This window comes from Diabrotica undecimpunctata, chromosome 9 (genome assembly GCF_040954645.1).
Source record: "Diabrotica undecimpunctata isolate CICGRU chromosome 9, icDiaUnde3, whole genome shotgun sequence".
NCBI lineage: Eukaryota > Metazoa > Arthropoda > Insecta > Coleoptera > Chrysomelidae > Diabrotica > Diabrotica undecimpunctata.
Window position 1 is genome coordinate 116,839,326 of NC_092811.1, and position 14,410 is coordinate 116,853,735.

The following is a 14,410-nucleotide window of genomic DNA, read 5'->3' on the forward strand; positions in this document are numbered from 1 at the left end:
ATAAGAGTTGAGGACAATCTATAAAAGCATTTATAACTTTGTGTAAGAAACATAAATCTAACAATGTCCTCCTTGACTCAAGTGTTGGTAAGATAAGACTATCTCTTACCCACTGATAGTCGTATTCCTCTCTCCTGTATCCACTCTTATAGGCTGCTACCCTCAAAAATTTATTCTGGACTCTTTCAATCTGTTGAATGTAACAGTGGTATGATGTTTATGTAAGTAACATGAATTTAAGTAACAGTTTATGTAAGTAAAATTTATTAATGTTTCGTATTACAAATATGATTTCCAAATTCTAAGTCTAAACATCAAAATAAGCTTATTTTGAAGTCACCTTGTGCCTTATTTTCAATAAAAATAGTAAACTGCATTATGATGCCATAATAAAAAAGGTTCTAGGACAGAACTAGTTTGGTATGCTATGCATATTGCATGAGTTCATGGGTTGGTTTTTCATAAACCATAATAAATAAATATAGTAAAGCATTAGGAAGTATTATATTGTATTTAAAAATTATGTCTTTTAATTAAAAATAAGATATTATTTGGTATTTTCCAAATAATATCTTTGAAACCATATTTTCATTTAGATTTTTTTGGAGGTGTGAAAATAAAAGTTAGGTTTTAATATTAATTTTGATCAGTTCCTGATAGACATCATAATCTTTTATATTGTTTATTGGGCATTCGCAAAATATGTGTTCTAATGTTTCTATTTGTCCCACATTTACAGTTTTTTAATAATGGCATGATATCCAAGTTACTTAATCTAATTTTAGCAGGAATATTTAATTCAGTCCCAATCTTTGCCAGTTTGTCAGCTATTTCATTTCCCTCGATATCATTATGTCCATGAATCCAACATAATCTAATATATTTCCCATATTTATTTGAATAGTATAGTTTCTTTTTAACTTCCAAGACTCTCTAGTCCTTTGTTGCAGTTATCATATTGTTATTAATTTTGTCTATAGCGCTTTTTGTGCAAAAAGGCAAAATCAAACCAAAATATTAGAGAGGACTACAGAAAAATCAAATGGTGGATGTTCACAGAAGGGAAAAAAGTCTATTTAAGGAAAAAATTGTAGAAAATATTAGCTGCATCAAAAAAAGAAGTCCTTATACAATTTGGAAGAATATGGCTATTATTAGAGGCAGGTACTGCTATTAAAATACTTGGAAAACCTACAGGAAAGAAGTTTGAGAATAAAACTGTGGTGAGTAATCAAAGTTAACAAAAATCAAGAAGAGTGTAAACTATAAATAGTCTACAGAAAATAGGTCAGACACAGATCTGCAAAACTACAAACTAGTCAAATAGTAATATGTAAAGGGGATTGATATTGTTATGAGCCAAGATAAAAACATATATTCTTCTTCAAGTGGCATCTCCATGGCGGAGGTCTTCAATCATCATATCTATTTGGACTTTTTAGATGGCTGCTCTGAAAAGTTCATTTGATGTAGGTTGCGCAGCCATGACATTCTACGCCTCCTTATGCTTCTCTTTCCTTGGATCTTTCCCTGCATAATCAGTTTGAGCAAGGTATATTTCTCTCCACGTGTAATATGTCCGAGATATTCCAATTTTCTTTTTTTAATTGTATTTAAAATTTCTATTTCTTTATTCATCCTTCTCAGAACCTCTCTGTTTGTGACGTGTTCTGTCCACTATATTTTCAGATTTCTTCTATACACCCACAGCTCGAATAATTCCAGTTTTTCATTGATGTCGCATTCAAAGTCTAAGATTCCATTCCATAAAACAAAGTCGAACAAATATAGCACCTCGCCAACCTAACTCTTAGTTCCAATTTTAAATCCCTTGTACATAGCACTCTTCTCATTTTGTTGAAATTTGCTCTAGCCTTTTCTGTTCTGATTTTGATCTCCTGAATGTAATCATTTGTGGAGTTAATCATTGTTCCCAAATATGCATATTTATCTACTTGTTCGACGTTGGTTCCGTTTATTAGAAGATTTTCGTTATTTCTTTGAGTTTTCGATATTCTCATAAATTTCGTCTTCTTGACGTTCATTGTTAGACCGTACTCTTTTCCATACTCCGCTATTCTGGTCACCAGTCTCTGAAGATATTCAATATTTTCGGCTAAGATCACAGTGTCGTCCGCATATCTAATGTTGTTAATGGGAACTCCATTTATCCTTATACCAGCTGTTTTACCCTCAAGATCGTTTTTCACGATCTCTTTGGAGTAGGCATTAAAAAGAATTGGCGACAATACGCATCCCTGTCTCACTCCACGTCTAATTTCAATTTCTTCTGACAGCTGTTCGTTAACCCGTACTTTTGCTCGCTGTTTATAGTATAAATTTGATATGATCCTGAGGTCGTTGTAGTCAATCTTCTTTGATTTCAGGACATTCATTAATTGTTTATGTCGTACTTTATCGAATGCTGTATTATAGTCAATAAAACATGCGTATATATCTTGATTGACGTCAAGGCATCTTTGTACAGTATATTAAGTGAAAAAAGAGCTTCACGCGTTCCTAGGCCTTTGCTAAAACTAAATTGTGTATCATTAACGTCTATGTCCAGTTTGTGATATATTCACACATGTGAAATATTCGGTTATGGATGACTTTAAGTAGTAACTTTAGCGCATGAGACATCAAGCTAATGGTGCGGTAGTCGTTGCATAAAAACATATGGAGAAATATAATTAAGGAGGTCAACACCACCTAGCGATAAAGCCAAAGGGAATGACGATAAACTGGTTTGGAACTAGCATAGAGGGTTTGTTGATTATTACATATATTGCTTAATATTTAATACTTACCTGTTCTACAATTTATGCAAAAATTCTGTGAGACTGTAAAACAGATATATTTCTAATTTGGTTTTTTTTAGGTTTTCACTTTGATAAAAATGGAAAGGACATTCTAAAAACATTACCTATTAATTTGGGTAATGAGGAAAAGAGTCCAATAAAATGTGAAGTTAGCTGTACGCAGTTTTACCAAAGAGGACATTTGAACAATTGTTTCAGAACACACACTGGAGAAAGACCTTACAGATGTGAAATTTGTTTTCACAAATTTAGTGAAGAAAATCATTTAAATGTGCATATGAAAGTTCACAAGGAAGAAAAATCTTATAAATGTGAATTTTGCTTAAAACAGTTTTCTCAAAGAGAACATCTGACAGAGCATTTAAGAGTGCATACTAGAGAAATACCTTATCAATGTGAAGTTTGCTTTAAACAGTTTAGTAAGAAAAAAAATTTAAATGTGCATGTGAAAATTCACACTGAAGACAAACTGTATAAATGTAACATTTGTTTGAAGCATTTTTCTCAAAGAAGAAATTTGAAAGTTCATTTGAGATTACACACTGGAGAAAAACCATACAAGTGTGAAATCTGTTTTAATCAGTTTAGTAGAAAAAGTCATTTAAATTTACATATGAAAGTTCACAGTGGAGAGAAACCTCATCAATGTGAAATTTGCTTTAAGCAGTTTACTCACAGTGCGGTTTTGAAAAGACATTTGGGAGTGCACACTGGCGAAAAACCTTACAAGTGTGAAATTTGTTTTAAGCAATTTAGAGAAGCACCTAATTTGAAAACACATTTGAGGTTGCACACGGGAGAAAAACCTTATCAATGTGACATTTGCTTTAAACAATTTAACAAAAAAATTAATTTAGATGTGCATGTGAAAATTCACACTGGTGAGAAACCTTATAAATGTGAAACTTGCTTTAAGCAGTTTACTCAGCAAAGCAGTTTAATAAAGCATATAAAAGTTCACACTGGGGAGAAACCTCATCAATGTGAAATTTGCTTTAAGCAGTTTGCTCACAGTGGGCATTTGAAAAGACATTTGAGAGTGCACACAGGCGAAAAAATTTGCAAGTGTGAAATTTGTTTTAAACAATTTAGTGAAAAAGGTACTTTAAAAGCACATATAAGGTTGCACACTGGAGAAAAACCTTATAAGTGTGAAATTTGTCTTTCCCAATTTAACCAAAAAAGTCATTTAAATGTGCATTTGAACACTAAAGATAAAGGTTTTTGTAAAAAAAGACCATTGAAAATGCATAGTTATAAAAAAACTAAAAGTAATTTAGATTTGGATGTGAAAGTTGACACTGGGAAGAAACCTTATCAATGTGAAATTTGTTTTAAGCAGTTTGTTCGTAGTGGGCATTTGAAAATACATTTGAGAGTGCACACCGGCGAAAAACCTTACAGGTGTGAAATTTGTTTTCATCATTTTAGTAACAAAAGTAATTTAAATGTGCATATGAACGTTCATACTAAAGATAAACCTCCAATTAATGGAGAAATATTATGAATAAAATAAAACATTGCACCATCTCTCTATAGATTTTAAACAACCATATGATAGTATCATACAAATGAAGTAGTGGAATACCATGGCAGAACTAAGCATACAGGAAAATTTAATTAATTTTACAAAAACTGGTGTAGAATGATCTAGAAGTAAGTAAGTAAATAAGTAAGAAAGATAGAGATGGGAAGGCCATGTCAAGAAACAAGATCAGCATGCTGTAAAGCTGGCCTAGGAAGAGACCCCGAAAGGAAAGTGACCGCTTGAGAGACCCGGGGTAGTATTGCAGTGCATTTACCTGAGCATATTGAACAAACAGAGTAACTAATGATGGACTGTTTCTAGTGGAAACCGATTGTTAACTCAGCAGAGACTCATCCAGGAATGTAGTGCTATAGAGAAGAGAAGAAGACCAAGAGTAATATGAATAGATATATGTATATTCCAAAGGATGTCATCCAATTTGAGACATTTTCATATTATTACAAATTGATTAAATTGTATGATTTGTACTATTATTTATATATTTTTGTTTGATGGCCTTGGCCGAGCCAATTAGCCAGACAAATTTAAAGACAAACAATTTTTACAATCAGAGGAATTTTTCTGTATTTCTGATTTTTTAATAAACACGTACAATCATACTATCAGCCGTACAATTTTTAATAAATTACATTTTTTTTTTCCCTGCGCTAAGACATAACCCGATTCAACATATCGGAGGTTGAATATACTATTATAAATTGTACTATTCAGTGTGTTCACAAAATAGTCCATTTATGTATGATTTTTCTTCCAAATTCGAAAGAACCGCATCCATTGACGATGGGAACGACAAAGAATTTGTCAAATTTTCACAAAAAAACAAAAGCTATACAGAAATCGATTAAAACATTGGATTAACATCTCTCCTACCCATTTAATTCGACATAAGCGAAAGCTTTGGCGAAGATATAAACTTACTGATTCCCTTGATGATTTTCTTGCCCACCGTAATTTTTCTAACCGAGTCAGACAATCTTTGCTAAGGTTAAGAACAGAATTTGAAGAATCTATCATTGCAGGTGGTAATAGTAAAAAAGTTTATGGGTACATTCGCACATCTTTATCTTCTAAAGTCTCCATACCATTACTTCAAAAAGCCGACGGGTCTTTATGTTCTTCGATTAACGAATCTTTGGAATGTTTATTGTTATTCTTTTCTCAGGTTTTTACAGATGAACCTAAAGATACCATTCCTCAAATAATGTGCCCACGTTTGTCTAAAACTCTTGACAATATATCTTTCACACCGGATGAAATTAAACATCATTTAAGGAAACTACGAAATAATTCATCACCTGGATTAGACGAACTCACCCCCCTTTTTCTCAAACGATGTGCAGAATCTGTAGCCATTCCTATATCTCTCATACTGAATGCTTCTTTTAATCAAGGTTCTCCTCCCCTCGTCCTGGAAATTGGCTTCGTTTACTCCTATATTCAAGAAAGGAAATAAACTTGATTGCAATAATTATCAATCAGCCTGGTTCCTATTGTCGGCAAGGTCATGGAATCGATTATTTCGGAAGCTATGTCTAAGTTTCTTCTTCAAGAAAATGTCATCCCTCACCAACAGCATGGCTTTATCAAAGGTCGTTCAACGATCACAAACTTACTTCATTGTGAAAATGGTTGGTCATTATCTTTAAACAATCGGATTGCTGTCGATGTAGTCTACTTAGACTTCTCCAAAGCTTTCCACCGTGTTCCAAAACGTCGATTACTAGCTAAATTGGATCATTATGGTATCCGCGGAAAGTTAAACATTTGGATTGAAGATTTTCTATCCCGACATATACTTCAGGGTTCGTGTTGGGGAAGACCACTCACTAGATAAGCCAGTCAATAGTGGAGTCCCACAAGGATCATTACTTGGACCGCTACTTTTTTGTGTCTACACTAGTGATCTTCCGCTCATTGTATCCAGTAAGGTTTCCATTTACGCTGATGACACGAAATTATATGTGAATCCAACTATTAACTAACATGTTCTTCAACAAGATCTTGATGCAATATTCAAATGGTTATTTCCGCTTAACATCGAAAAATGCGTTGTTTTACATATCGGCAAAAATAACCCATCACTGCCGTACTTTATTAATGTACATCCCTTAAACTCGGTAACCTCCAACAACGATCTCGGAGTGATAATTAATAGTGACTTAAATTGGTCTGATCACATAGTGTCGGTGTGTAAACGTGCAAACTCGAAACTGTTTTTGGTCCGTAAATGTTTTACATGTATATCTCTAACCTTTGCTAGTAAACTTTACTCAATGTGCGTTAGACCTATTCTTGAGTTTTCTGGGCCAGTGTGGAATCCAGATCTCAGTCGCAATAAAATTCTACTTGGAAATGTTCAGCGTAAAGCCACAAGACTGGCATACGGCCGTGTAAGACCTAACTATGAAGATAGACTATCCATGGCTCATCTTACGACATTCTAGCAGCGACGTCTTCGAGGTGACCTAATTATGTCCATCCGTATTTTAAAACATATTTTTGGGAACCTTAACACCATATTCACTTTGAATCAAGACGAAAGATTAATAAGCCATCGATACAAATTAAAGAGGGAACAAACTACTGCAAGGTTCAGGGTAAACTTCTTGCCAAATAAAATCTTTAATATCTGGAACAATTTGGATCAAGACACCATATCGATAACTAGTGTTAACATCTTTAAAAATAAACTTGATAACGCTTTATTTTATGTATAGGATTGTGTTATTTTCGGACCGCATTATTTATTTATTTATTGTTTCACAATTCAATTTTTGTATGATATACTTAATTGTTTGAACCTTATACTTAATTGTTGTAACTTTATAATTGGTATTAGTTTTATAAGGATATTTTTTATTTTTTTTGCTTTTTGGGCATAATAGGAGCTCGCAACAGTAATTTATGCGAAACACAGTCAAAAGGATAAGTCATACAATGTCAAAGACACAAAACGACCTTCCTTCAGGCAGAGCTGGGTAGTATCCGGATACTTTTTAAATATTGTATCCGGAATCCTTATCCGTGATCAAATTTTAAAGTATTCGTCATCCGGATACTTTTTTTGATATTCGGATACTTTTAAATATTTATCGCCCGCCGATAATGCACCTAACGTAGGCACAACACTGCCATTCCTTCAATCCAGATGTGTCTAATAGTAGAGTTTAAACAGGATCCTATTGTGCTATTCCGTGGGAACTTTGTTGCTAAAATGTAAAACCCATTTTTTTTTGTTTCTAATATCTTTGTAAGACAAAATCACTTGGTCGTCCAAAAATCGAAGTGGAAGGGGAGCGGTGGGGAGCCTTACAAAAAAAAAAATGCAATTTTTTTTTCATCATTTTTCGGATGTACAATATCTGAAAATTCATTCGTCAAATTTGCATACCCAACAGGACATTAGAAATATATTTTTTTTATTTTTAAAAATACGTCATACCATTATAGTATACGGAGCGCCTTCTTACAAAATCACTTGCCCTGAAAACCCATATTTTTAAAATCGTTTACCTCGCTCTACCTCGAAAAATATTGGGTTTAGCAAAAAATTGCTTTTTATAAACGTTATAGGCCAAAAATCAGAGATTATGCTGGTTTTTTTAGAATTTTGATTGGATAATTAGTTTAAGAAAAAATTAAATAAATCGAACGGCATGTCACGACGGACAGTGCTGAACGCAGAGATGCGAGGAAGGGCGAGATTCCTATGCCATAGTCAACCGCAAATCGACTCTACTGATGGCGATGTTGTTATGGTCGTTTTTTCATTGTGATGCTGATTTTAAGGAGGATGAATACTCTAGCGTAAATAGTGACTTCTTTGGCTCGTTTTGTTGTCAGATTATTAACAGTTTTAAAATACTGTATTTGTTAAGTGATAGTAGTATTTATATTATTATAATAGGTACTGTTATATATCTTTAAGGTTGTATACTTATTATTATTATTATTAAATTATTAATATCCAGATTTAGCCATACGGCTCGCACTCCCTCAAAGGGGAAAATTCACTCATCTCAGATACTTACGATATCAAAAGGATTGAGCTCTGGTGGGACTCTTTCCGTGCTATCGAGCCCTAGGTGACTTGGTATGTAGGGGTATCCCGTATCCCCAAAAATGTTCTTACAGATTATTGTTATTATTATAAAGCTTACTAAAGACGTAGTAAAGTGGTTAAATTTCAAAAGCTTGGGATATACATATCTAAAATGGCAAATTCTAATAGAATATCTACCATTTCCAAGTATGCATTCCAGTATTTGCCTGTGGCAGTTTGAGCTGCAATGAATTCTGGAAACTCTGTCAAAAGTTCACGAGTTAAAGTTGAGATTTTATCGGAGAGTTGCATAACGTCTTCTTTTCTCCTGAAGTTATCGATGATTTCCGATGTACAAAGATGAATTAAGTTAATATAATGTACAGAAGGACTGCCACACTCTAAAAACCACTTCTTATAAAGATTTATTAATAATCTTGACAGAGCTTCGTACGTCAACTTATGGGCTCGTATAGCTTTATTGTATTTTTTTCCAGATAAAATACCATTAATTGTGGACTGAACATAGAGACCACTGTCCAACCATACATCAGCAAGTCCAGAATCTGTCATGAACTGACCAATTATTTTGAGGAAGTTCATAACCATGTGAAATCCACCTAGACGAATGACTACGTTTTTTGTGTCTTCTGGCTGGGACCATTGGAGCTCTTTAGCTTTATAATAGATCGTTTGATCAAACGTCAATACGGTGTATCTGTTATTTAGCTTCTTAGCAATTTCATTGCACTTTATGATAACATTCCAAACGGTATCATATTCTGATGAGACATGGGGTAGTACAGGTAAGTAGCCATAGGTCGTTACATGTGATTTATCCCCACAGTCCGTTTATGAAATCCTGACCACTGTGGGATAACGGTTTCATCCCTAACAGAGTCCCTCATTTTGCAAATGCACCATGCCATGTTACGATATCTTATGTTATTATTAAGATTCTGACCCTTTTCTATGATGCTCAGTTTATTTTCCTCAGATTATACTTTTCTTTTTGATTTGTCAAAATAAATTTTGTGAAGGGAATGGAAATCATTTAGTATTACCAGCTTCTGATTATACAGCAAAAATTTAAATTGTCTAGGTATATTTTCATTAAATGGTCCTCTCTGGAACGCAGCAATTTGGGTTCCGTGAAAAGTAGATGTTTTGTCCAAAGTCTCTTCCAAAATGTCATTGTTGTCAGCAGCAAATTAAACGAATCGATTGGGTACCAATTGTCTCGGTATGGTCACATGATTATTCTCCAAGTAAAGTTGAATTTCTTCTTGGGCGATGCTGTTACGCACTCTAAGAGTATCGATGTATGAAATTGAATGACCGCAAACGTGTATTGCTTCAATGAGTTTTTTCGACCTTGTTTCCTGGTGAACTAAAAGTCCTAGCCCAATATGCTTTGGAGTTTTTATTTTTCCATTCGAACAGGCAAAAATAATGTCTTGGAAAATGCTTACAGTTTCAATTTTCTTTTCATTATCGCTTTCATTGCGGACAATAAGATTAACAAGAGAATACAAGCTTTCAGGAATAGACTTTTTGTAGTCTCTAACATTCTTTTTTTTTTTTTTTAATCGAACTCAGTTGACATCTTGTTTATCTCGCTTCGGATAGTTTGGCACATTTTGACTAGAATGTGTTACTCCGATGCCCCGAAACTAAAAGTGTCAGATTCCTCGTGGTTGTGCCGATTGTCTTAATTGTAGTTGTAGGCTCATTTTGTCTAGGACACCTTACTGATTCAACACCATCCCCAAAATGGTTTTTCATTTTTTTAATTATTTGTTTATCACTCATGTCGTCAATGCCACTAATTTCACGATACCTTTTACCAATTGATTTTGTGCTGTATCCTTTACCTTTTTCAAAACCCTTCTCCATTTCCTCCAAAAGTTTTCCAAATGCTTCATTGTCTGTTTTGTTAACATTACTATTTCCAACAAATTTTTTATTTAAATTGCGTAATTCAGTCGAAACACAAGCGGCCTGATATTTTATTTCCGAGTCAATTAAGTCGTTTTCTCCACTTCTCGCCAAGAACACAGGGTTGCTTTGTGATATCGCTCTTATTTTTTCTTGCATATTATTAGTCATAACTTGGCATAGTTTTTGATTCGGTGAGCGCTTTTGTAAATTAAAGGGCCGTTTTTGAAAAATATCGTCTCTACGAAAATCAAATGGTAGTTTAGTATTTTTTTATTTGTACGAGGCAATGTTCTTTGAGCTCGTATAAGATTTATAACAGTTTTTGTGCCATTTTAAAAAATCTTGATTTTTTAGATCATCAAACTTTGAGAATATATGCCGCATGTATTTATTCTCATGACAATTTTTCATACGTTCGCTCGTGCATTCAATAAAAGTTTTTTTTGATCTTTCTTTAGAGTTAACCAGCCTTCCTCCTTGCAAACAAATAAGACACACATTTTGAATAAAAACGTCTTTTTTGGCATCAGATTTATGGAAAGAAACATGCCTTAATCTGATTTTTGACTCAAGTTCGCTGTCAGAGCTGCTGCTGTTCGTTAAATCCATTTCTAGATGGATACAAAAAAAATACTAACTGTAATAATAAGTAAGTACTAAATATTGTTAACTTGCCAATAAGTTTAATTAATCACGTTAATAATATAATTAACACGTAAGAACTTTATTATATGTCACTTATGCAAAACGATACACTTGTTGCGCTAGAATATATACAACCATATAACACAACAGCGTCTCGAGGTTACAACGACCGTAACATCACCATCAGTAGAGTCGATTTGCGGTTGACTATGGCATAGGAATCTCGCCCTCCCTCGCATCTCTGCGTTCGCCATTGTCCATCGTGACATGACATTCGATTTATTAATTTTTTTTTAAAACTAATTATCCAATCAAAATTTATAAAAAACCCACATGTTCTCTGATGTTTGGTCTATAACGTTTATAGGAAGCTATTTTTTGCTAAACCCAATATTTTTCGAGGTAGAGCGAGGTAAACGATTTTAAAAATATGGGTTTTCAGGGCAAGTGATTTTGTATGAAGGCGCTCCGTATACAATAATCGTTTATCGTATTTTTATAAATAAAAAAAGAATATTTCTAATGTCCGGATAGGTATGCAAATTTGGGGAATGAATTTTCGGATATTGTTCATCCGAAAAACGATGAAAAAAAATTGCGTTTTTTTTGTAACGCTCCCCACCACTCCCCTCCCACTATGATTTTTGGACGACCAAGTGATTTTGCATTACAAAAATGTTAGAAACAAAAAAAATGGGTTTTACATTTTAGCAACAAAGTGCCCACGAAAATCTATTCTAGAAGCCTTTTGCCAGTCTATTTCCTCTACTATAATATGTTAAATCCCATTTTTCGTACTCGTCACCGTTATAATATATTATTATATAGCTAATGGAGCTTTGTTTTTACCTAATCAGTTATAAATCTTCCTAAGTACGTTGTTTAATTAATTACTTACATTTATTTTTTATATTTTCTATATCTCTTTTCAAGAACCCCTTTTTGTACCCTGTATAATTAGAAGAAATTATTTTTGTACATTATAATTGTACATCTTAATATTTATAATTTTATTTTAGTGTACCTACATGCACATCACATAGTTCTAATACTAATAATTTATGTCCTTAAAAAAAGTATCCTAGGAAGTATCCGAAAAAAATATCCGGATACTTGTATCCGAATACATTTTTAAATGAAAGTATTCATACTTTTTTAAAAAGTATCCGGATACATTTTGAGTATCCGTATCCGGTATCCGGATACTTTTTTTCAGTATCCGACCCAACTCTGTCTTCAAGTCATCAACTATATCTCTTACAATTTTCTGCATAGCCAGTGTAGTGCTACACTTTTTTCGAAAGCCATATTGATTACAGTGAAGTATTTTGTGTTTCAATCGAAACGAAGGAAAGATAGAACATTCATATGTGCAACATGGAATATACAAGGATGGAACAAAAAGGCGACGGAAGTGATCAAAGAGTTTAAAGAAAGCAACATCGACATACTAGTAACAACAGAAACCAAAAAGAAAGAAAATGGAACGGAAACAATAGAAGACCATATCCACTGCTGGAGCGGAGTTAATAAAGAATGTAGAGCAAAGGCAGGAGTGGGAATACTAATCAAAAATAAGTGAAAGAACAGGGTTAGAACATGGGAACCAATCAACGAGAGAATAATTAAAATGCATATAGACATATACGGTAAAGAGACAGTGATACTCGGAGTATATGCACCAACAGACGATTCTCCGAGAGTAGAAAAAGAACATTTCACGGAACAACTCCAAAATCAAATAGAGCTAATTAAAAAGAACGTGGAGATAATTATAACAGGAGACCTTAACGGCAGAACCGGAAGGAAAGAAAACGATAAAGTAGTGGGGAGATTTGGAGAGGATGAACAAAACGATAACGGAGAACGTCTGATTGAATTATGCGAACTAAACAACCTAAAAATCACCAACGGATTCTTCAGACATAAAAATATTCATAAATATACATGGACGCAAGAAACACGAAAGCTGAAATCGATAATAGACTACATAATAATCAAACAAGATACCACAATAAAGATCAAAGATGTGCGAGTCAAAAGAGGAGCAGAATGTGGAACGGACCATAGACTACTGACAGCAAAAATGGCATTAATTGGAAACATAACAAGACCCCCTGACCCCCTCCACAGAAGAACCGTTGAACACTATAAGAGAAAAACAATACAATATAGAACTACTCCAAGAACAATTAATACGAGAACTATACCAACAACGTCTAGACCAAAAATTAATAGAATTTAGATACGGCAACGTCGAAGAAATACACGAGCATATAAAGGCGAGTATAAAGCAAGCAGCATTCGAAGCCCTTGGGGAAAAAGAACATATAACAAATAAACAGCACTATTATGAAATAAATGAACCAACAAAAATAATAATTGAAGAAAAAAAGCAACTATACAGAAAATGGCTGACTACAAACAACGATGAAGTTTATAAAGAATATAGAGAAAAAAAAAGAGAAGTGAAAAAACAAATAACACAGCAAAAAAATGAAGAATGGGAAAGAATCTGCTTAAATATTGAAACATATATAGGACGTACAAGAACTTCGGAGTCATGGAAAGCACTGAGAGGATTGAAACAAAACTCAAAAAAAAAAAATTGGGAAATATACAGGACAAAGAATGGAAGGACTACTACAAGAAACTATTAACAGAACAAAGACCACAATTCATTGGAAAATAAAACAGGCGAAGACGAAGCAGATTTCCACAACAAGAAATAGAAATAACAGACAGGGAAATGAGAACGGCCATAAAAGCAATCAAAAATAAGAAAGCACCTGGACCTGGAAGCATCTCACCTGAGCTTATAAAATACGGATGAAAAGAATTACACCGGATGATACAATGGATATTTCAGAAAGCCATAAATGGAGAACAGCTCCCAAAGGAATGGACGGCGGCATATATGACATCTATATTTAAGAAAGGAGATAGAAAACGATGCGAAAACTACAGAGGAATAAGCGTAATATCATCAATAGGAAGATTATATGGGAAGATACTGCGAGAAAAGATAGAGCAAGCGATAAAAGGCAAAATTGGGGAGGATCAGGCAGGCTTCACGGCAGGAAGATCATGGTCTCCAACCCTATTCAAAATATACTTAGAGAAAGCCTTGACTACATGGAAAAGAAAATGCGAAGGCATGGGAGTACCGGTACGGAACGAATACCTATATACGTTAAGTTTTGCAGACGATCAAGTAGTGAATAGTAGTAACCAAGACAACCTCAGCTACATGATGAAGAAACTACAAGAAGAATATACCAAGGCTGGCCTAGATATTAACCTCGCGAAAACAGAGTACCTATCTACAAGGGAAGAAGAGATAAAAGATCTACAGATTTATGACAACGTAACAATCAAAGGAAAGGATAAATTCAAATACCTGGGGTTTAT

The 14,410-nt window shown here is 33.8% G+C and overlaps 1 protein-coding gene across 4 annotated transcripts in view; it reads left to right on the forward strand.

The window, feature by feature from the left end:
* LOC140450428 (uncharacterized) overlaps window positions 1-14,410 on the forward strand; it is a 39,973-nt gene that overhangs the window by 3,331 nt on the left and 22,232 nt on the right. Inside the window, exon 3 of one of the 4 annotated variants that reach the window (XM_072544065.1) lies at window positions 2,882-5,148. The exons of the other annotated variants lie outside the window; for them this stretch is intronic. Coding sequence (XP_072400166.1) covers window positions 2,882-4,329 — 1,448 coding nt within the window. The 3' untranslated portion in view covers window positions 4,330-5,148. Of the gene's footprint in view, window positions 1-2,881; window positions 5,149-14,410 lie in introns of those variants that run through there. 4 annotated transcript variants of the gene reach the window in all.